The sequence below is a fragment of the Vanacampus margaritifer genome, chromosome 4 (genome assembly GCF_051991255.1).
Source record: "Vanacampus margaritifer isolate UIUO_Vmar chromosome 4, RoL_Vmar_1.0, whole genome shotgun sequence".
NCBI classification, from domain to species: domain Eukaryota; kingdom Metazoa; phylum Chordata; class Actinopteri; order Syngnathiformes; family Syngnathidae; genus Vanacampus; species Vanacampus margaritifer.
In genome coordinates this window covers 5131098-5155652 of record NC_135435.1, presented here as the reverse complement: position 1 = coordinate 5155652, position 24555 = coordinate 5131098, and the positions used below count along the sequence as shown (strand labels likewise).

Sequence of the window (24555 nt, the reverse complement as noted above, 5' to 3'; positions counted from 1 at the left end):
GTGAGGAAGTTGGCGTAACTGCTGAGTGTATATTGACTTGTTTACAGCTGTTGAACTGTCAACCAAGACAACATTTAGCAGCTAATACCACCACCAGTCATTAAATTGACTAGCAATGTTCAAACTTTTTTTTCTTCTTCTGTTTGAGTAGGAGGAGCCCCTCCTCTTCTCTAATTAAAGCAACCCTGGCATAGGTAACCCTTGAAAAAAAGCATATAAGAAATATGTCTGAAGTCTGAACATAGCATTACGGTATTAGTGACTCTAGTCTATCACTCTGTACCAAATGTTTAATATTTGCTTAAGTTAATTTTGGTGAACAGAGCATGAGTCTGTTTTAGTTATATTTCTTAAATTTCTAAGATATTTTATTTATTTTTCTACATTTCAATGCCAATGTTGAATATTCTTGAGAATATAAAGTTATTTGCACTTGAAAAGCATATACAGTACTCGATTTAAGGTGCTCTCATAATTTTGGCCCGTCTGATTGGATTTTTAGAGCCTGGTGTTACTGTTGATGCCGATATTTGGCCCAAAGAAATGAATAAACAATTGGCCGATTAATTAAAAATATTTATATAGAATTTCTTTTTTTGGTTAAAGGCAGTAAAAGCCTGGCTTTCTTGCAAGAAATTTCCAATGAATGGGATATTTTAAATGCTTTGGATGCACCTGACTTGTGCTGGTTCACCAAAGAAAAAAATGTTTTATTAAAGGGATTGTTCGGGTTTTTGGACATGAATCTGTATGACATCCTCACCTAAAGTGGTGTGCAATCAGCACTGACTTACCGCTGACAGCATCCAGTACCTGAGACCCGGTCCGGTTTGGGTCGAGACGAAAGTAATCCGGCAAGTTGGCTGGGGTCACGGAAATAAAGCATTTTTCTTCTAAAAACAATTTGTGTTCAAAAGAGTAATCCATTTGAATCACAAAACTGCACATTAACAAAAACTCAGACTCCATTACCGCCGGGCACTATTTTTCTGTTTATATCGCTGCGTGGCGCGCTTCATATTCAGCTAACAGACGCGCGTTCCACCGTAATTATAACTTTGAAAACTCAGGATAACATGTCTGACTACGACGACAATGTCTTTAGCACTGAGCCAGATGTGTATCTTTATGAACCCGAATATACTGATGCCGATATTTGGCAGATGGATTTAGAATGGGAAGAGAGAGTGAGGAGGGATAGAAAAATGGTATAACTTGATCAGCTGTAGCCCTGAGAGAGCGGGTGACTGTCACTGACAAATGGGGTGCACTTGTTTGAAGTGCTCGGAAACCGGTCAAAAGTGTGCGGAGATTCTGGGAATTTTTTTATTGGTACAGACCAGGAAATCACGCGTCTGCACCGTTTTTACATATCGAACAATATAATATAGTGTGACGTGTCACAAGAACGTTGCCAGCAGATGTGGTTGGTAGTCTCACCTTTTTATTGGTCTTCACACAATCGGCTACTGTTTAACACAAGAAACTTTACTCGCAAGCCGAATTAGCACACGTTACCAACACTTTACCAACTAATTCCACCGTGAGACGTGCGATGCGTTCACAAACACTCGGACACAAGAATACAAAACAGAATGTGCAACACAGGAACAAACAACACACATTAGTTATACAAGCTTATAAAGTTTATACAATCGTAACATTATATACTAATGGCTCTTGCTCTCCATTAGCTCTCTCGCATCAGGTAAACACTTCCAAACAACTTGGTTTGTGTGCGTCTGTCAGCTGGATGCAGTGCGCCACGCAGTGATACAAACAGAAAAATAGAGCCCGGCGGTAATGAAGTCTGATTTTTTCTAATGTGCAGTTTTGTGATGCAAATTTATCACTCTTTTGAACACAAATTGTTTTTTAGAAGAAAACCGCTTTATTTCTGTGAACCCAGCCAACTTGCCGGACTACTTTTGTCTCGACCAAAACCGGACCGGCTCTCGTGTCACAGGACGCTGTCAGCGGTAAGTCAGTGCTGATTGAACACCACTTTAGGTGTGGTTGTCATACAGATTCATGTCCAAAAACCCGAACAATCCCTTTAATAAAACATGTCTATGCTTTCTCTCCGAATAACCATTAACGACAATCCAATTCCTTAAGCCACAAAACATTCCCACTTGGAACATGTAGTGGGATGTCATTAGCAGTTAGGCAGGCCACCCGATACAATCTTACAGGCCAATCACATCTGATACTGACACCGGCTGTGAAGTTAACTTGCCTGTATTGGGACTTTGAAGTGTATCAGCACTTCAAGTTTTACCTTGTGGCTACTCACACGTTCGTCATTACTGTAACACTGTCACAGTGGAGATTACTATTTAGTTTGAAGCTGTGTACATTTGAAAGAAGAACGAAAACCAGAAACATTTGCTGTTGAGGCGAGTTTGTGTTGCTAAGATTATTGAATGTCAGTCCTCTTCAGTCCTGCTTTGTATGCCTACAGAAAATGACTGTTGTACTGTCATTTCATTATGTTCAATTTTGGTCCCGATTATAGATGTAAAAAAGAAAAAGAAAAAGTATTTGGCCAAAATCCAGTAGGAAATACTTTTTTTTGCCCCACTGTATTTTGTGTGATTATAAGTTTAGTTTGCTAGTTTAGAGGTTGGTGGCGGCAAGATTTGTCAGTTTTTTAGTGGTGTCCACTGAAGAATATAAAACTATTGTCACGTCTTTTCTTTTGAGGAAAAACATCAGCTTTTGAAAGATGGGAGACCAACACCTTAACTACTAAATCAAAGTAAAGAACAAAATATTATTCATACTATTCACAAAGAATGGTACAAAAGGAAAAAATGGCTTTGTGGATGTGCTTCGATTACCTAGCTGTTTCACTTTGCATGTTTTGGTATTGCTGTTGCTTTTGCTAGCTTGATTTTCTGAGGAATTAGGCTGTTTTGCCTGGAGACGTCCACTTTATTCCATCCTTTCTGGGCGTATGGACGGGTTTGTTAAATTCATGAAAATCATGTCCGGTTTTTGTTCCCTGGAATTATAATAAGTAATATAAGTATCATACATTTAAAAATGTCTCTATAATGAACCGATGTTTATTAGGTTGTCAAAGGCATTACTTTCACACAATTGAGCGATCGTGTTAGTGTGGGTATTTTCTGGATACTTCCTTTGCCTCATCACCATGATTGACAGTTGGCCAATCCAGGGTGTACCCTTCCTCACACCTTAAACAAACTGGAATGGATTCCTGATTCAGATTGTCACGTTTTAGATCTCTGCCCTGGCTGAAACAAAATGTGCTGCAAGTTTATGGGAGTACAATATCGTTAATTAAAATTATATGATTAGCAGCTCCTTATAAAGTTGTCAGTTCAAGTGTGAGTCACTGTTTCCATGGTGTAGAAAACATAACAAAACAACAACGATCAAAAATCTAAATAAGTTTGCTCCAACTTGTACGACTGGCTTGTTAGTATTGCATCAGAAAGCAGAAATGTAAACAATAATGTATTGCTCAGAGTAGGAGGATGTAATTTGTTCTTTAAATAAGTACGGAATCAGATGAACTGACAGCAATACAAAACTGCAGAACTAGAATTAACTAAAGTCTGGATAGAACAAACAAGACGGTAAAACTTATGTGTTATATAAAATGTAACTTTTTTGACACGCTGTTTGGCTCAAAGGCTGGTGTACCTGTAACGATGACATTAAGAAATGTGAATACTAATTGTATCTCCAGTTCTATTCATTTCTTTTCAGCAACTTTCTTTTTAGGGTCTTATTTTAGTCAGATATTTTTTTTTCCCAAGAATGCCTACTCAAGAGAGTAGTTTATAGTGCTTGTGATTGATTGCTGGTTGGTAAAATACCTTTTAACATGAAAATGTCAACTGACGTTTGCTTTAGGTTTACTGTGTTGTACGTTGAGTGACAACAACATGATGACTTCGGCATGTGGATGAGATCCTGCAGTATATAATGCTAAAGTCTGTGTCTTTTTGACTAGGCCTATCACAATAAAACCAGCTCCATTTACTACTCTCATGGGCTCTCACGCTGAATCTGATGCGCCAAATGCGCCACTGTTGTGGCGAGGGGGTTGCCCCAGAGGTGGTTTGTATCCCTTGCCGCAGGATCTTAGGACTTTTACCACATAAAAGTGGCAATTTTTCAAAAATGTTTCTTGTTCCTAACCATAACCTTAAACTTTCAAAAATGTGGAAGAAAACCAAAAAAATATTAACATTCATCAGTCGTTTGAGCTTCTTCTATGTATGCTGAGATTTCCTACTGCGTGCGTGGTTATTGAACGCACCTAGAGTCCATTGCAGAATGGGCTCGGGTTAAATATTATTTTTCTTGTTATAAAACTTGTTTCTAAAACTCAAAAACACACGTGCCTTTTTCATACATTTATTGAAAAACATACCCACTGCAGATTTATCCTGGGGTAACTGCTTTGGCACAGCACTGCCTCTAAGAGTGCATGTCAAGATGATTCACTCCTCAATACGCTAAGCACGGTTTAGGAGTCAGTCGTGACAGAAAAGTTAACTTATTACTCAGCCAGTGTCTTTGGTAAAGCCCGTATCTCACTGAGCAGCACGGGATTGCGAGGGTGTGTGCACGTAGCGAGTGTTGCTTTTTCGGCAGGCTTCGAAACGCAAGCAATGAATAAAAACAACACAGATAGCTGTGGTGTGCTGCTAGCAATAATGCTACATGGCTATTAGCAGCGCTGAGATGAAATGAGAAAGATAATTGCATGTGCTTATGAAGACCTGATGGGACACATTCGAACCAAAATGTTTAAACTGGTTTTAAAAGCCGCTTTACGGGCTCCGGGTGGCGGAGTGGTGCCGTCGGTGCAGGCGGCGTGGTTTGGCTTACCCGCCCGGGAGACCATGTTTCGTGTGTGTGCGTGCGTGAGTGAGTGAATAGAAAGGGGTGAAAAAAGCCACTTTACCCAGTGACTGACAAGATAGTGAAGGAACAAACCAGCGCGAATGTTGCTGAAACTTATCAAGCTAATTTTTTATTATCGTGCAATTAATTGATTTATTGCATATCGCGACAGCCCTATTTTTGACTCCTTTGACCTGCTCATAAAGCTAAATGAGACAATGATAATGTCAGAAATAGCGCTGCGCTCACTAATGTTGCGGTCGATTTGGTGTTTGTGTCGTGAAGCAACACATCTTAGCATTGTTTTTGTACACTGATGAGGAATATGCAACTGCTGCAAAGTCAATTTTTCATATTCATCATTTCTGTATAAAGAAGCCATCAATAATTTGTTGTTAACAAGTAAATGGAAAACTGAGAGGAAACAGATGGATCGCTACATAATTAATTGACCGGATAAACATTTTGCTGGTGCTAAATGGCCCACAAATGAAGTTAGTAGATGAGTTTGCCAACAACATATCACCATCTCGGGCAAAGGCATCTGTCAAGATGTCTTTATTGTATCCAACCGAGGGATACATTGGATCCATAGTTGTCCACCCACCCACGAAAATTCATTTCATTGGGATCTAGGGCTGGGCGATATGGCCAAAAAATAAAATCTCGATTTTTGCAGTCATTCAGAACGATTACAAGTTTAAACGATTTTAATAAACACAACAAACATTTATTTAAAAATAATTTTTGTGCAAAATGTTAAGACAACAATAATGTATACTGATTCTAAATTAGTTTTAACATTAATTTAACATTCATAGTTTATGCTTAAATGCCACAATTAAGTAGTTGGTAGCTATTGTAAACTTGTCTTGTAAACTACCCATCCAGCATTCTCTGCCAATTCACAAAAACATTTGACTGTAACAGAACATAAAAACATGTTTTAATAATCCAGAAGACAAAAATTTGATTTCACGATTTAGCAAATTTTCAACGATTCGATTTTTAAAATGACGATATATCGAATTAGTTTGATTTATTGCCCAGCCCTACTTTGATTATATGTAGATTTTGTGTGTTTTCTTGTATTGTATCGTTCCTCTCAATTTTGACAAAGTTACAGTTTAACATGTTTCTCTTTAGTTTAATTCCCTTCTTTAAAGGATCATTGTGGACTTGTTCACTTTTTTACTCGCAACTGTCACCTCTGGCCTAAAGCGTAACTGCAGCCTCTGTGTAAAGCTCGTGCATGGCGCCACAATCAGGACCCCCCAAAGCTACTGTGGCTTGTTCAGGGCGAACATTCCACACAGAAGGGAAGATACAACTTAAGATGATAGGCGCAGTGTTTGTTGCTGCTTGATCATATCGTATTTGGACCTTTTTATTCTGGAGCAGTATTTTTGTGCAACAGGTAAGTTTGGTATGATAGATTAATTTGGTGGATATTTAGTGGAAATGGAGTCAGACAGAAGGAGGTTGTGAAAGGGGACAGACAAAGAGAAAAGAGATAACGACGCAATAACAGACTACAGCTACAGTATAAATTAGAGATAGACCGATATGTTTTTTTAGGGCCAATACCGATATAGATTATTAGTAGTCAAGGGCGCCAATAACCGATATTTGGAGCCAATATTTATTTTCACTAAAAGGGAAAATATTGGCATCAAAATTTGGAAAAAATACAAACTCCCAACTCTTAATTTTTTGGGGGAATTTTAAAGCATATGTTTATTGAACAACTTTTAGGGTTCATAAAAGCTTGAAGTAAAAAAAAAAAAAAAATCTTAGTCAATGGACAACTTTGATTTAAAAACCAAACATAAAGTTCCGGGATCTCCCAGGGGCAGTAGCATGTTTTCAAAAGTTAAATAAAAACTTAGACAATTGTTTTCTACAGTAAATAAAGTATTCCAAAATTTGAAGTGTTAAATTTTTACTTATCTTTGTTTTAATTTTAAACAAAAACAGAAGGTTTAAAATTAATAATTAAAATAAATAAATAAATAAATTTAAATGATTTCCCTGAAGTTAACACTTTTTTTTAAAAATAGATCTATTATCTGCCATATGATTCTTCAAAATGGCCGATGCCGATATTCGTCAAAATCCTGAATATCGGCGCCGATCTATCGATCTATGCCTAGTATAAATCGGTTTGCGATAACAGTGACATTACATAGGAATTATATTCCATAGTGATTGTGTGTTCTAGGAATCCTGCACTACACCCTGTGAGAAAGGAATACCACGAGAAGAAAATAGGACAGGGATCCTGGGCCGGTCAGTGATACTGGTGTGGTGGGGGTGGCTGTGCAGTGCCAAAACCTGTAACCTTGTGGCGGCCGTGGCTCAGGGTGTAGAGACGGTCGTTCAGCAACCAGAAGGTCGGCTGTTTGATCCCCACTCTCCCCAAGTCATGTGTCGTTGTGTCCTTGGGCAAGGCACTTCACACACATTGCCTTCAGTGCTACTCACACTGGTGAATGGAAGAATGATTGGTGGTGGTTGGAGGGGTCGTAGGCGCACACTGGGAGCCATGCCAGCCTGCCCCAGGGCAGCTGTGGCTACTTAAGTAGCTTACCGCCACCGCAGTGTGAATGTGTGAGTGCATGAATAATGTATCCATTCCATTGTAAAGCATCTTTGAGTGTCAAAAAAGCGCTATATAAATCAGATGCACTATTATTATAAGTAAATTGAGGGCGAATGACAGGACTCTTCAGGAAGGTAACATAAGAGCTGTGTATAGCAAATCAAGAGTAACCCTATAAGTGATGAAATCCCATAAGCGTGTCTTCGGAGACATGCTAGTGCAGTGTTTCCCACAGATTTGAAATCGACTTGGGCGGGTGGACTCCGGAGGCGGGTTGGACGGGAGGTCCTATTACTACGTCTAAGTGAGTGACGGCGAACTAACGTTACATGCGGTATTATATCCTGTCGCAACCTTTTTTTTTCTTTTTAAATATATTTTTAATAAATTTTCTTGCAAACATCTTGGGTGGTGGCCAATTTACTTGGGTTGCCCACCCAAGTATTAACATGGTGTGGGAAACACTGTAGTGAGTCAGCACTGTCACACACACTTGAGTCATCATACGTGTTGGGAGTTGTTGAGCAGGCACATTGAGTATGGGCAGGCTCGGCCTCACCTATTCAAAAGGAATCCGACCTGAGAGTATTTACATTCGATGGATTTGCTCTCTAAACAATCACCAATCTATAAAGTAGCCGAGTGGCACACAGTAACAGTAACCCATTTCAACTGAGGCGAATCTGGGTTACATGCGTGACCCTCACATTCACTGCCGCAGGATAGCTGGATAAGGGCCTCCATATTTCACCCAGATTGTCATCGATTTATTGATGAGTTTAAAGCCATTACTGTACAGCGGGTGTAAGAGGGTTACGTGATGGTGACATATTTTGGAAAACAGACTGCAGGGGGCTCATGTTTTGCTGCCAGAGAGCTAATAATACTTTCCTGTTGGAAATCTTAATATTAGATATTTACGTCATTATATTTAGCTATTTAGAAAACATTTTTGTAGTCCTTTAACAATATTTATAATGATAGTAAATGAAGTTATATTATTATCAAGATATTTTGTGATGTGATTTATGATGAGACCATTTATGTTGTTATAAATTTGGCATTCTTTAAAATGTATAAATTCGGTTCTCCAGGAAAGATTTTGGAGGGTGGGTGGGTGTGTTCATTTCTGGTTGATGAATCTTTTGAGATTTAAAGTTACAGATTTTCTTTTGTGCTGCAAGTCATTCCACTTTTATGTATCATTGTGACATTTGATTGGTATAATCCGCAACCACCATGAATACAAGGTAAGGTGATTGTATGCAATGTGGACACGCCTCCTTCCGTGTTTACAGATTGAGTTTAAACTGGTTTTGCAAATTTAATCCTACAGATTTGAGCCACCCAGTCCTGATCAGACAAGCTTGTTGGAGCCCATTTAGAATGGGATTAAAATGACAGTTGGTAGGGAATTAAAATTTTGCTGGCCTCTAATGTAATTTAGCACAGTGTTGCAACACGTTTTTACATTTTGTAAATCCGGTATCAGTACAGGATGTTAAGAAGAAACAAATGTCCTGACTGCATTTGTCAAAATTCTCTCAAAACACACTGAACCGAAAACCCATTTGGTTTAAGAACTTCTTTCGCCCTTGATGTCTACTGAAGTAGCAACAACCACAATATTTTGCTTTAAAAAAATGCCTGTACAAAATTGCAAACAAGATTTGGTTGCCAGCTATTTTGACTTAAAGTTGAATCTACTGATTAGTGAAAATCAACAGCACCTTTTGAGGTTACTTAAACTAGAATCAACGTCCTGTAGTGGCCTGTGTTGGTTGTTTGCATACAGTACTTCTATCTAGAAGACTGGCACAGGCATGTTTCACGTGTTGAAGACAAAGCAAGACTAAACCAAGAGAAGCTTATCCCTAAAGCAACTCCACTTGGAATATAATTTTAAAAAATTGATTCATACATCTACCTTTTTTTAAGTTGCTTTCCTCTCTCTGAACGTCTAAAGGACCTCGTACTATTTGTACAGATAACATGATACAGAGAATGTGCTTGTACCGTATGTTTGTGCGCTAGTATTTGTTATCAGTGCGGGAGCTTTATCCAATGCGCACTGCTGTGACTCTGTAGCACTAAAACAATGTTGGCTACATTTCCTGTGGAAATGCACTCATTCCCTCTCTCACCTTTACAGAAAAAAAACATCATGGGGAAAGGCTGCGTGACGGCGATCAAGTACTTCCTGTTCCTCTTCAACCTGATTTTCTTTGTGAGTATTAGTATTCAAATTTAACAATGTGCATGCACTGATGTAGATTTAGAACAGTTGCCAAAAATATGTCAACAGTAATGTGTCTTAATCATTGTATTAGCAAAGCAATTTGACATCTGATTGAACCGCCAAGGCTACAGTACGTTCACGCTGCAGGGCATGATGCCCAATTCAGATTTTTTGTTAAATACGATCTTGGTTTTGGTGTACTCGGTCACATTGCAAAAGTCATTTCGTAGAATTACGGGCATACCTCATTGACACGATTGCGTCATGCAAACTGGACAAACTGGCTAGTAAGTTTTTATCAACATCCGCCAAAATGAATTTTTCCTCGGGGTAGCCTGCAATTCGAATCATTTTGACAGCTCACACTCTTCTTTGTAAATGTTATCTAAAATAAAGTCCTCCACTGAATATGATCCAAAACTTTCACCAGTCATTCTTTCCGAGTCGCTTTTGAAACCTGACACTTAAGGCCCAATAGGTATCCAGTGACCTGTGTCATTTGCTTGACGGCCAACAAAAACCTCCCTGGGGATGAGCAATGGCAGTCCATTGAGTTATATCGTGTATTGTGACCAGTTATCCAAGTTAACTCTGGGGAAAAGCAGTTTGACCAGCTAGTTTTTAAGTGGGCGAGGACTTAAATCAACATCCTCTCAGGCGTCTCAGCTCTCTCACTCGTTTTGTATTAAACATGTAATCCTCACAAAAAATCCACATTTTTAATAAAATGCTATTTTCCTGTAACTGTAGTGGAATACAGTTCCATTTTTTTTTTAAATTGTTTTCTTTACTGTATACGTGATGCTGGTACTTGTATTCCATTACTACCCTAGCCTGGCTAAAAATGCCATTTGCAGTAATCACAAGCAAATGTGCAAAATACAGATTTTCCTAATGACCCTTAATTGCTACCTTGTACTATACTGCTAATGGAAAAGCAACAAATATATCTTAACTTTAAGCAACAAATTTTAAAATCCAATTTGAACACATTTTTGTCTTTTTCTGCCTGATTTTAAGAGGCATAATAGCAAACGGCAGTGTCTTGAAAATAGATGTTTTATTCTGTGATGGCAAGTCTGACCACCTACGCATTTACATGCATTCAGGGGGAGCATTGATTACCCAGGCTTGACCTAGAACCACACGCTATGCAACTTGGTGTATATAAAATAAATAAAATGTGAAAAAGAATATCTTCTTTGCAGCATGCGGGTATAGTGCTTAGCACATCTTCCACAGGGCTGGAGAAGTGCTGGGTTCGAATCTCGCTTCATGCACTACTGTGTTTGCACGGCTCCCGCAATTGTTTTCTTTGGGTACTCAGGCTTCCTCCCACATTTAATTAAATATGAATGATGGTCTAATTGCAAACATTTTTGTTTTTTTTGTTGCAAAGGTGTATATGTACTGTAAGTGTGAATGTTGCTTATTTTATGTCTGCCTCTCGCCCGACATCAACTCTGATAAGAAAACATTTGTAATGACCACAGTTCAACCTGGAACATATTTCAAGTGTTTTCTGATTTCTGCATCATAGTTCTCCCATTATTTCTCAATGTCCACGATAGCAACTACATTTTTCTGTTGTTGCAACTATCCGGAACAACCTAATGACGGGTTGCATCCAAATTTACATCATGTGTTCAACCCTCATTGTGCCTGACTAATGGGCTATTTGCCTCTTTCAGCTTCTTGGGGCCGTCATCATGGGATTTGGATTGTGGCTCCTCCTGGACAATCAGAGCTTCATAGTTGTGCTCAGTAAGTCCCAAATTGAAATATTATTTTCACTTCAGGGAAACAGGGTCAAGTCATAGTGGAAATTAATGCTGAGCGCTTTTTCGCGTAAAATTAGTTATTTACCAGCATATTCTATCAAAAAGAGTATTGTATTGTAAGAGTATTGTGTGTGTTTAGCTCCCTGAACAAAAATATATTTGGAATTGATTTAATTGAAACTCAATGCAACTCAAAACAAACAAAAACAACAACAAACAAACATGGCTTCCTGCGGCAAGCCAAAAGAACATTTCCGTAATTAAGACTTTATTTTCCTAACATTACTCATTGCTTATATTCTCTCTGAACATTAGTAGGTCACAACACAAGATTGTGTGGTGTAATACAGAATGAAAATGGACTCTTGTGTGTCTGAGCAGTTCATGGTTAGGTTCCAAAGTCAGTATTTTCATTATTTAACTTAAACGTGAAACATTACGGGGAATGTAGAAGCCAAAATCAATGTAGGATTCTGGAGGTACAACATTTAAAATACCTTAAATAACTGAACTAAAAAGGACTAATTTTTCCATTGTAGGGTTTTTACTGATCCAGCGAGTTGTCTGAAATAGAGGAATGTAGGCCAAAACAAATGGAGCCAGGATTAACAGGATGAAAACAGGCCAAGGTCTGGCTGCAGGCTCTAGGAATGTTTAAGTATCTTTGAATATCTGAAAGACAAATAGGAACAAAATAAAGGTTTCAGCTTTTATACACGAGAATACACATTTTTTTTCCGTTCACAATGACCCTGAAAAAGGTTGATGAAACCACTGAAGTCCATCCACAGAACTGTGAATATTTTGTTATGGCTTGTAGCATTTTATAGAACTATTCAACACATATGTCCAGCAGATTTTATTTGTGTATCATCTAAGTTGTATTTAACAAAAAGTACATTGTCCAATACAAAGAATCTTTCCATTCTTCTCTGCCTCTCTAAAAATAAGCATTGCTCCACTGGTTTACTTTCAATTTTGAATTGGCTTCAACGCACAACTTGTCCTGAAACGCTTGTGATTTAATGTTAAGATTACTGCCATCTGGCTTCCCGTGTGTGCCGTTTTGTTGTGGTAAGTGCCAGATATTTCCAACCAGAGCAGAATGAGACCCCAGTTGCATGTGTTGCGATATTCCCTTCATGACAAAAGATCAATGCAAAAGTTGCTGGTATTGTATTAAGACCCGTTTTACCCTGGATTGGTTGCATCTCGTTTGTTAGAAATCCTTAACATCTGCTCTGTAATGAGAAGGAAGCCCATTTTACAACGGAAATGTATGAAATAATGATTGGGGGGGGGGGGGTGCATTGTTCTAAACAAGCAGTCTTTGAAGTCAATTGCCTTCAATTAGTCCACGTGTCTTATGAGCGCAGTGGAGTGGGGGAGTAGACGAAAGGGACATGAGTGCCTTGTGTGTTTAGTTTGCATTGTAGCCTACTTATTTGAAAAAAAAAAAAAAAGTGTCCGTGTGGAGTCTGTTTTAAAAATAGCCCATCAGTGATTGGATACAGTGTCTTGTTAAGGAAAATTAAAACCGAGGAAGAATAAACATTTATTTATTTATAAACTTAACATGGCACACATGTTTCTAGCTGTGCCAATTTTTCTATATTTTGTTTAAAAACAAAATAGAATGTATTACATGGAAAAACCATCCAGCATAATAAACATATCATTTAGGTATAAATACGACTGTTACACTAAAAATGCAAGTAAATTAATGTAAAATATTGGAATATTTATCGCCTTGAAAATCATGTATTGGGATACATATGTATCGCGATACGTATCGTGAGGTTTTTGATAATACCCAGTCCTACTGTATGTGTGTATTGGCACAAACTGAGCATTTTGGCCGTAGAGACACAAAATAATGTGAAAACGCAGCGGAGAAATTAATGTATTCAGTGGAGGCTCCTTTAGCAAGTAGGACGAAGCTGCGCATACAAGTCGTGACTACAAGACCAGGGATGCCTTGTGAATCAAATAAGCGAAAAAGAAGAAGAAAAAAAGAAGACGAAGAAGAAAATAGCGAGCATGCGCACAGCAAAAAATCATTGCCCCGATCAATCGAGGTATTCCAAATGCGTTTATATGAGCAAGAATTCTTGATATGAAAGCAGTAACTCATTGCCTGCATGTAAACGTAGTCAGTCATGCCAAGATATATATTAGACAAACTTTTCTGCTCTACCTCAGCTGTCTTGGTTCTCTCACCTTGCTGTAAATCTCCCTTTGTTACACTCAAAAGTGTACATAAAATTCATGTTAGATAGATTGATTAATTCTAGCACTGAAACGGGCTAAATACTTGGATTCTACAATGGCACCACTTGATTATAAATGTGTATCATCCATGGAACACAAAAGGGCCAGATTTCCTAAATGCTAATCAACTTGCGATTGTTTGGTCAGCTAGGATCCAATCATGAACCAGAAGTGTCATCCAAATTGTACGTTTTTTATTGGTTTATACGGCAAATATTTTTGTCCACTGCAATCATCTATGGGATTGAAGGGGTTAACTTGCTTTAAATTGTGGCAGTTGGATGCACAAGCACCGTATGTGCCCATGCAACAAAGCTAGCATTGCTGTTAAAACTTGGGACAGCACACACGAAAAACTGTTCTGGCAGAGTTGTCACAGTGGGTTGAAATGACCTCAGATGCACAGAAATACTAGTACAGAGTTGAAAGGAGTTTTGTTCTTTTGACTGGCTCAGCTCTTTGATCATTTAGCGCTGCAGAATTGCATATGATACATTATGCAAATTTTTGTTGGCGTTTGAAAAATGCTTATACAAGTGAAAAAGTTTTCCCCACCACCTCTCATTTTGCCTGTGTTACACTGGGGCTGTTTTATGTGCTGATTTGCACCTGTCTTTCCAACACTGTTCAGTGTTTCCCACATCATGTTAATACTTGCCACCCAAGTAAATTTGCGACCACCCAAGAAGTTTTCAAGAAAATGTATTAAAAATATATTTCAAAAGAAAAAAAAACTTGTCGCAACAAGATATATGCATGTAACGTTAGGTCGCCGCCAATCACTTGTGGATCCTGAGGCTAGAGGAGACGTAGTAAGAGGACTGAGACCCACCTCCCGTCCAACCCGCCTCCCATCCCCACCGCCGGAGTCCACCCCACCCAAGTAGATTTCAATTCTGTGGGAAACACTGCTGGTGGATGAGGTACTCACTTTTTTACTTAAGTAAAAGTACAGGTATAGGTGCAAAATAATGTACTTAAAGTAAAAGTATTTGTGGAATAGTTACTACTAAAAGTACAAAAGTACTCAATATGAAATGTACTTAAAATAAAAGTACCTGATTCCAATTCAGTCACACTTAAATGTGCATTGTGCCGTTTAAAAAGGTAATATTAAAGCTTTTTCTACATCACGCATGCTCCACCAATGCCCAGATAAGTACGAAGACCCGTGACTGTTTTACTCTGACTGCACCTATCTGCTTTTATCTTCTCTTCATAGTAGAGTGTGTGGACCCTGCACACTCCACAGTTTCTTTGGGGAGGGGAGGGGCGGAGTTTTTCTTACCTCATTTAAAGTCATGCCTTTCCTTTGTAAACGGTGGCTGCACGCGCACCATAAACGACACAGATGCTTCATTCGTCTCTCTGTCACTGTCGCTGTTAAAGTCACAGGACCGTGAGGTTACGGCTATAAGTAGTCAACTTGTCTGTGTGTGTGTGTGTGTGTGTGTGTGTGTGTGTGTTTGACCGTCACTGCTATGTGAAAAACACTTATGTCCATTAAAAAAATAATAAAAAATGTAATTTCTTATCATTTGGGGATTTCTGCATTCAGTATCAGCCATCCATCCATCCATCCATTTTCTTGACCGCTTTTCCTCACAAGGGTCACGGGGGGTGCTGGAGCCTATCCCAGCTGGCTTCGGGCAGTAGGCGGGGTACACCCTGAACTGGTTGCCAGCCAAACGCAGGGCACACAGAGACAAACAACCATACTCACAATCACACCTATGGACAATTTGGAGTGTTCAATTAACCTGCCATGCATGTCTTTGGAATGTGGGAGGAAACCGGAGTACCCGGTGAAAACCCACGCAAGCACGGGGAGAACATGCAAACTCCACCCAGGAAGGCCGAAGCCTGGACTCGATCTCACGTCCTCTGCACTGGGAGGCGGACGTGCTAACCAGTCAGCCACCGTGCTGCCCCAGTATCACCCCAAAAACATAAAAATAAAAAAAAGTTTAAAAAAATAAAATAAATAAAAAAAACTAAAATGGTCATAACTGTTTTTCACATAGCAGCGACAATATTTTAGTCGTTACCTGTTTCTTCCGCTTTTCTGAATGGCTTTTAACAGGTGCTGTTCCGTGTTTTTTGCATACAAACGCATCTCTGGAAAACTGAAACAGGCTCACACTATCCTCCCGTCACTTTAAACAAAAGCCAGCAACGCACCGTGACGTACTCGCAATCAAATGTAGTAAAATAAAAGGAAAAAGTACCCTTCATGAATATATGGTACTCAGATACATGAAAAATGTAAGTATTTTTACTTCATTACCACCACTGCTTTCAGACAAGCTATTTACAGACCACATCAGCCAAATTTTAAATCGCGTTTCATTTTGCATACACTTCTCCCTCTACCAGCAAAATGAACTGCGCTGCAATTTAGCATGTTTGGCAGCCCCAATCCGATTTGCACTCGGTTAGTACATAAATTAGCTTCCACATCTGTTTCCTTTTGGAATCGAGTTAGCGGTGTTGTTGGCATTTTCAATAATGCATCAGTTTTACATGGCACTTTCTCTTTTGCACGCTCAAAGCGCTTCACAATTGATACATTATTCACATACTCACATTCACACTGGTGGCAGTAAACTATGTACGTAGCCACAGGCAGGTCGACAGAGGCAGGCCTGCCAATGTGCGCCTACGGCCCCTCTGACCACCACCAAACATTCGCACCAGCGTGAGTGTAGGCACTGGAGACATTGAGTTGCAACACGCCGCCACATGACTCGGAGTGGAATAACCCTTTGGTTACTGGATGACGCGCTTTGCCTCTTGAGCCATGGCACATATAATATCATATCACGTTATATCATATTTTAAGAAATGTTTTTTTTTGTCAGAATCCCTATTGTGATGAATAAAAGTTACATTAACATGCACATGTTACCGAGTTAGTCAGGAGGGAGAACTGAGAAAGACGAGATAAAAAATATGTTTTTGTTTCTTAAAAGTTAACAAAGTGCTTTCACATAAACAAACTTCCCAAAATAATATCTCTGTTTTAGTGTGTCTCAGTGTGAGAACAAGCAGGAGACAGAAAATCTGAGGGAACGAAAGATGATGATGCATACACACTGAGAACGTGTCACTATGCAGTGGGGGCGAGAGAGAGAGTGTGCTTGTCTTGAAGGAGATGAGGACATTTGTCTCTTGTCAGTGGCAGCGCTGCAGGTGTCCTCCCCTCAGACACTGGTCCCTTTCTCCTCTGTCCAGCATCAACATGCATCACATCAGCCCAGTGCGCTCACTGCCTTACTCACCACTGCACTCGTCACCAGTCTGGCAAGGCCTCGCTGGGAGGCGGCAAGCGTGAGTCCGTCCATTTCTCTGCGCTGGTCATCGATGCAGTCATAGCAAAGGGTTAAAGTGCAGTAGACTGATTTTCTTTGTATGCCGACGTAAGTGAAAAGCTGCTCAATGGCAGACTTTATATGAAGAGTCAGATGATCACAGTAGATGTGTCTGGGAATACACTGTTGCAATGCGTGTGTGATGAAATCAGCCTGGTGCTAATCATGTCAGTGTAGCTGTTTCCAGTTAAAAGCATTGACATAGAATTTTGCCTTTTTGTCAGCACCGTAAATTAAATACATCCCAATGTAGGTTTTAGTTGTTGCTGTTATTATTAATACGATGAGGCAGTTTGGATGTGTGGCATTTTAAGAGGATTCATGCCATGATTTTAAATCCTTTGATATGGAACTACAAAACACAATATTAATATGACATTTTATGTGTAAGGGACTTCATTCAAACAAGCTGTATGATGCGAGTCAAAAGATGAGATCTTTTTTCTTTATCTTTTTACTGGATGACATGATACGGCTGTATTATATATTATAATTTCATGATATTGTCTTTAATTTATCAACTTTAACATTGTCATCATTACCTTGCAATTAATTCTATCTGTCATTTCCATAGAATCTGCTCAAAAACGATAAAAGCATGCCCCAATGAATTTCTTTTTGAAAGTCAATTAATTTTACTACTGAGTATTTCAATTATTGGCACAGTTATCATGGAACAATTATAATTGTAAGGAAAGTTAAAGTTATTAACAACTAAGATTTTTCAAACTTTTAATACTAAAATGCCTATCACGCTTTATGTCTTAAATGTCATAATTTGCAACATGTTTTCTGCAGATCCTAAATCAGGGGTGGGTACACTCTGTCCTTGAGGGCCGGGGTCTTGAAGGTTTTGGAGGTTTCCCCTCTTCCAACACAAGCTGATTCCAATCAGCAGAATCGTTATCAGGCTTATGCAGAGCTTGCTGATGAGCTGATCATATATCAGCTGTGTTGGACAAGGGAAACATCCAAAACCTGCAGGACTCCGACCCTCGAGGACTAAGTGTGCCCACCCCTGTCCTAAATACATTTTTACATAGGATTTTTCGCCTATTGATTAGTATGCCTTTTCCATGACAACTAACACAATTACATTGCAAATGGTCCATCTTTGTCCCTCAAATTATCTTTACATTTTGCCGTTACACTAGAGGGATCTGTGATCTAAAGAGGCAGCCATTTTGCATTAGCACAATAGCAGACCACAAAATGAATGTATTTATTTCTGAGATATGTATGCATTTGTTCAAGTGTCAGAACTATTCCACGTCTTCACCATTATTACAATTCGCTGGCTTGTACCTCTGAAATCGACACTTTTCAGGAGATGGCATGTTTGTTCAACCATAAACATTACATCATCAAAGAGAGCAAGCCATTTTCAACACTTTAGATTGGTCAATAATTCAGAAAAATGACACGTGTGGATTTCCCAAAAGTATACATTTTTGAAAGAAAGAAATATGAAATTTGCCAAATTGACTTACAGGCTTTCGTTCCGACGCCAGCGACTTGTATAAAGCAGTGCTTCTCAATTATTTGTTTGTTGTATATAATAATTTGGTGTTGTAACCATGAAGTGTCATAAGTTGAGGATGCCCATACCAGAAAAAAGGGACCCAAATTAAACCAATAGGACAAAAACACTACACAGGTGAGCTGGTGCCTGTCCGTTTCCTTTGGGTGAAAGTGGACTGGTCGCTAGCCACATTACAAAACATAACATATTTATTATCCACGGATGCCTCTGGAGGCTGACACTGCACACTCCACCTTAACTTTGTTTCGTTTCAAAAAGTTTTGTCTTCAGTTCATTCTGTAAGTGGCCTTTAAAATGCTCAAATTTCACAAATTATCTGAGTAGCATCAGGGTTAGTTTGTGTTTTGGTTTGAATTGCGACCAAGATGTTGTGTCTTACCTGATCCCATTTATCCAAATCACTGCATTCATGCACCCACGTATTCTCCTGTAATCATTTATTTCATTCACCTCACAGATAAGTTGGATTCAAGCAAATGCGTGTCTAATTTTGACTGGCTATACAAATCAGAAATGTCTGAAGTGTAGAGGTGGCATTTCATGATGTATATGTGCCTTTAGAGAAACAATTGCCAATGTAACACTTTCAGAACTGGGCAACACTTCTTCAAAACAACAGCCAAAAACATCTGTTTTACCACTGTATCGTTTTGACTACACTGTGCCAGCCGCTTAGTAGTTGTGCCTTCTACCTATCTGTACATGTCCGGGTGTGAGCATGCATAGTTTGTCATTTGTTTTGTTGATCTGATTAGCCTATGATAGGCTTTTGTGTGTGTGCTTGCCCTTTTACATTCATTTGTTTTATTTTTTCAGATGGACTTATGAAACAAACATGTTACTTGTTTTTTACCTGGCGGACTCTCAACTCAACTTAACACGGAAAAGGATTAGGGCCAGTGAAGAGGGGAAAAAAGGGGGCTGGCAGGATTCTCACTTTATTCTAAGAATTCTGACTTTAAAAGTGAGAAATCTGACTTTGTGACGTAAAGCAATGAATTGTGGGCGTGAAGTCAGAAAGTCAGAATTCTGAGATTAAAGTCAGAATTCTCACTTTAAATCTTGCCAACCCTTTATTTCCCTCTTCACTGGCCCTAATCCTCTTCCATAACTTTATTTATTAAGCGTTTAAAAAGTGCTGTACATACAAAAGAGTTGTTTGTTTTTCAGCATTGTTACCAAACTTAGTTGTTGTCAACATTTTACTACCTCTAAATTGGCAATATCTTTTGGCCAAGAAGGATTATTTGATTTTGAGGAGCAAACCGTTTTGGAAATGGATGTTTCTCATTTCGTTTCGTTTTGATTAATTTCGTCCGTCCGTCCGTCTTCTTCCGCTTATCCGGGGTCGGGTCGCGGGTGCAGCAGCTTTAGCAGGGAAGCCCAGACTTCCCTCTCCCCAGCCACTTCAGCCAGCTCCTCCGACGGGACCCCAAGGCGTTCCCAGAACAGCCGAGAGACATAGTTGATTAATTTCAACACAACCAAAGGATCAGTTCCACTATGTATCCTCATAGATATATACACATACTGTATATGCTCTCCTTTCAAAAGGAATAGTAAAGTAAGGCAAATACATTAAGTTTTTTGCGGTACTTTAGATTGAAAACACTTGTTTGACATCAGAAGATGAATTTGGGACAAGTGTTTTTATTTAAGGGACAATACTTGGATCTAGAGGTCAAAGGCGTAGACACAATTATACACTGTATTACATATAGCGAATGCCTGGTTAAATTTGCACTTACTAATAGGCAATTACTTTTAATTTCAGATGCACCCTCCTTTATCATTAGTTTGTAGCTTCTGACCTGCGTGCTGTCCTTTCTTTGCAGATGACTCCATAGCTGTCAAGGCCGCGTGCTACATCCTGATTGGAGTCGGCGTGTTTGCCATGCTTATGGGCTTCCTTGGCTGCTTGGGAGCCATTTATGAGATTCGCTGTCTGCTTGGCCTTGTGAGTGGAAAGTTAAATTCATATCAATTAGGACAATATTTTGTTTTGAGAAGTCATAACAGAAAAGTCATAGACGTTCATATATTAATAATCAAGTCATTTCAAGCTCAACGTTAACCGATTAAAGGTCATCATAAAATGTGTCTGTGGAAAACTAAGCTGCAGTTTGATTGCGTCAAATAGGTTTAATATGTTATTTTGCATTCATTCCTTTCTTCTATTCAGTACTTCACCTGCCTCTTGTTGATCCTCATTGCTGAGATTGTAGCTGGCACCCTCATCTATTTCCAGAAGGGTGTGGTAAGCAACACACTGTGTTATTATGTGGTGTTCACACGCATCTACAACACACCAATCCACGTGAACAGAAAGCAAAACCTCCCAAATCAGGAGTTAAGCTTAGTGGTCAAACGACTTGATAATGCAGTAATTAAAATAGACAGAAATTGGTTTGCAGCGCCCCCTGGCGTACAGTGAAAAGACATTTTCAAATAAAGACCAAAAGCTGCATGGAAATTTCCAGTGTAAAATTACATAATCACATCTACAAATTCCTGTTATACAATAACATCACTTTAAGTTATGTACACAGCATGTGATAATTTTAAATCAATTAGAGCTCATTTTTGTAACTCTCACCCTACTGTCTAGGGACATGGTGGCCATTTGGTTAGTGACGTGACTCTTGCACCAAATATCTCACTAAAGATGGTGCAAAACTGATTGTAAAAAATAAAAAATCCACAGGTACAAAAAAAAAATAGTTAAAACATTTTTTTTACAGGCAAAAAAAAATTACAGGTACAAATCACAACTTACAGATACAAATTTATATATTTTTTCTACATGTACATTTTTTTTTTCCACGTACAAGTTACTTTTGCACCACATTAACCTCCATAATATAACACTGTAAATGTTTTTTTCCTTCAGTTAAATGAAGAGATGTCCAAGATTGTATCCAAGATCTTGGACAACTATCCAGGCAACAACGCAACCACCGAGCAGGCATGGGACTTCATTCAGAGAAACGTAAGTCAATAGAAGTTACACCTCCCGCACCTGGTTTAACCCCAGGATTTGTCAGTAAACCCAAATGTGTCAATGATAGTTTCAAACTTCACTTGCAGCTAAATAAATCAACTACAAAGAGTATCTGTTTTGAGGTGTATTTCATTCGTGTTGCCTGCAGATGGAATGCTGCGGCTGGAACAGTCAAAGCGACTGGAACGGAAACATGGTGATCGTCAACAGTTCTCAACTCCTGTTTCCGTGCTCGTGCCACAACATCTCCCTGGCCACCGGGAACGTTTCCGAGAGCGGATTCTGCGAGGCTCAGACACCCGACTGGCCCGTCTACGACACGGTAACATGTGGATTGTGTATACTAGCCTGAAATAATAGCTGTGGTTGGGATTGATGGAGAAATCTTCTGTTGTTGTCTCCAGGGTTGCGCTGTCAGCGTGGAAAGCTGGCTCCTCACCAACATCGGGGTGGTCCTGGGAGTCTGCATTGCCATCGCTTTTATTGAGGTACTAATTATAAATATATATATATATATATATATATATATATATATATATATATATATATATATATATATATAATATTTGTTTTTTCCTTACAGCTGCTGGGGATGATTCTGGCCATCTGCTTGTGCAAGAACATTCACAGGGAGGACTACACCAAAGTGCCAAAGTACTAGTACTACAAAGTTCACCACATGGAGTTTGGCTTGAACTGAAGCTAATAAGGCATTTTTTTCACTCAATTTTAGGTTAAATGTTTTCTCCAAATGTAAACGTCTGTGTTAGCTTTACATTTAGTTGAATACTTGTTCTGAGGTATGTTACTCCTCAGGCCAGTCTTGCTTGAAGCACTTTAGAAAAGTTTTTGCTTTTAAACTGTTGATCCGAGAGTGATGTTGCAAATGTTTTGACTGGTTTAGAGGAACCTGCAGGAGTTGGGGGGGGGGGGGGGTGACCAAGAAAGAGGGAAAGGGCTGAGTTGTGTGGTCAAGTAATGTTGATATGTTGATCCTATGTTCATTATTGCCTTCTTAAGTTTTGTTTTAGTTGTCCACAAGTTTTTCTTTTGGAACATTCTGCAGCTGATTTACACAGCTGTCATGCCCCCCTTTTTTTAAATGCTTATCAGCATTTTGTATGATTATTATTACTTTGTATATAATTTCATTTAATATTTCTGTGAAGTTGACCCTAAAGTACTTCCATGTTTATCAATGCAAGCTAGTTGCTCATTGTACTTAAAAATGTTTTATTTTCTTATTTTAGAACTTCTTGTCTGCAACATAAGTAATATGATAGTAAAGTAAACAGAATTGGCAATTGTTTTCAAAATTACCACTCTCAATTTGTCTTGGCTAAGCAGGAACATAAAAGTCATACACAGACTTGTTTACTTTGAAATGTTCAGTAACAAAATGTCTTTTAAACTTGCTTTTTTTAAAGATTTTGAACTTCTTCTCTATTGTACTTATTTTGTTCTGCACAGTTACCTTTCACCCGAGAACATGTGGTACTTTTGTTATGTATAAATTTGTCATCCACTATCTTTGTACAGTGAGTATTAAAAAAAACACTACATTAACCCGATAATGGTGTTCTTAAAAGAATGGCTTTTTTGTAACAATGTAGACAAACTGGTAGTGAAGCTGGCTTAGTAATTTTGAACTCATCACATTCATGCTATTCTGTTTCTTTTGCCAATAAATTCATTACAATTGGATGAAGTTGAACAGCCGGGTGATTTGTAACATGTCCGACGTAACCTAGCCATGATGGTATTTGACACATTTATTTCTGTACTTATTCAGTGCTTGAATAGAGTGGGCAGCACTGTTATAGTATTGTTTCAACTTTAGTACAGTGCTGCATTTGAAAAATGATGCTTCGATCACTAGGTGGCACTATAAATTAATAAGGCAGGGTGACAACAAAGATAATATCAGTGTCTTTGAAAACAAGAGATTCAGCTTGGCAATGTGCCCTTCCCTTTTATATTCATTTGAATGGATTGGTTACTTTAAATGCGAAGAATGTCCATTGTTAGTGCTTTGATGTGCTTGCTTTAGGAACAGCAGTGTCGTAAAAATTAATATTTCACACATGAGCTTGCATAATTGCAGTCTTCCTATACTGCATTCCTCAAGCAAGCATAGAAATAGGACACTCCCACGTTTGTCCAACACGCGTTAAACAAGATGCCTGAAAAATGTGCATGGGCCAGAAATTTTGATTTTGTACATAATCTGTTCCAGGATGTTGGTCAACCTTAATCACGTTTCCACATCGGTAATAGAAATGTTCTCTGTTCCATCGTCACGCAGTCATTATCATATTTATAGCCACTGAGCAAGCACACTGTTAAAAAAACATTCCTCTTGAACATAGCCATACCATATTGAATTGAATTGCAATCCCACTATAAGGCCACTCTAAAATTTGCAGTTTTACTGCTAAAAGCATGACATAATAATGGTAATAATAATAATAATTCTTATTTCCAGTGAAAAGAACTTAAGGTGAAACATAACTGAAAGTTCTTGTCCACAGCATCTCCCAAATCACTGTTCCACAAATAGACAGTTTGGTATATGCGTTGGAGGAAAATTGTGAGTTCAAGCACTCTTACTTGTCTTATGACGCAACTAAGCATGAGAACAAATTTTCTCCATTACCTCAAACAACACTCCATGGATCCACTCGGGAAGAGTGTCACACAAAGTGAAACTGTCCTTATACTTTTGGTTGCACTTTTATTTTACATTGATTTATTTTTGCTGTATTTATTTTGTGAGTCTACTTAGCATTGAATACAATTTAAACTCATTGCTCAAACACATTTCTCCTCAAAACAGCTAAAATACAAAAAATGTGCCCCC

General features: G+C 38.7%; 1 protein-coding gene across 1 annotated transcript in view; it reads left to right on the top strand.

The window, feature by feature from the left end:
• LOC144050760 (CD82 antigen-like) overlaps positions 1–23399 on the top strand; it is a 28675-nt gene extending 5276 nt beyond the window's left edge. The window contains exons 2-9 of the mRNA XM_077564334.1: positions 9642–9716; positions 11420–11492; positions 20530–20651; positions 20877–20951; positions 21585–21683; positions 21844–22017; positions 22100–22183; positions 22279–23399. Of these exons, the coding sequence (XP_077420460.1) occupies positions 9654–9716; positions 11420–11492; positions 20530–20651; positions 20877–20951; positions 21585–21683; positions 21844–22017; positions 22100–22183; positions 22279–22356 (768 nt within the window). The 5' untranslated portion in view covers positions 9642–9653 and the 3' untranslated portion in view covers positions 22357–23399. The remainder of the gene's footprint in view (positions 1–9641; positions 9717–11419; positions 11493–20529; positions 20652–20876; positions 20952–21584; positions 21684–21843; positions 22018–22099; positions 22184–22278) is intronic.
• Positions 23400–24555: the final 1156 nt, after the last annotated feature.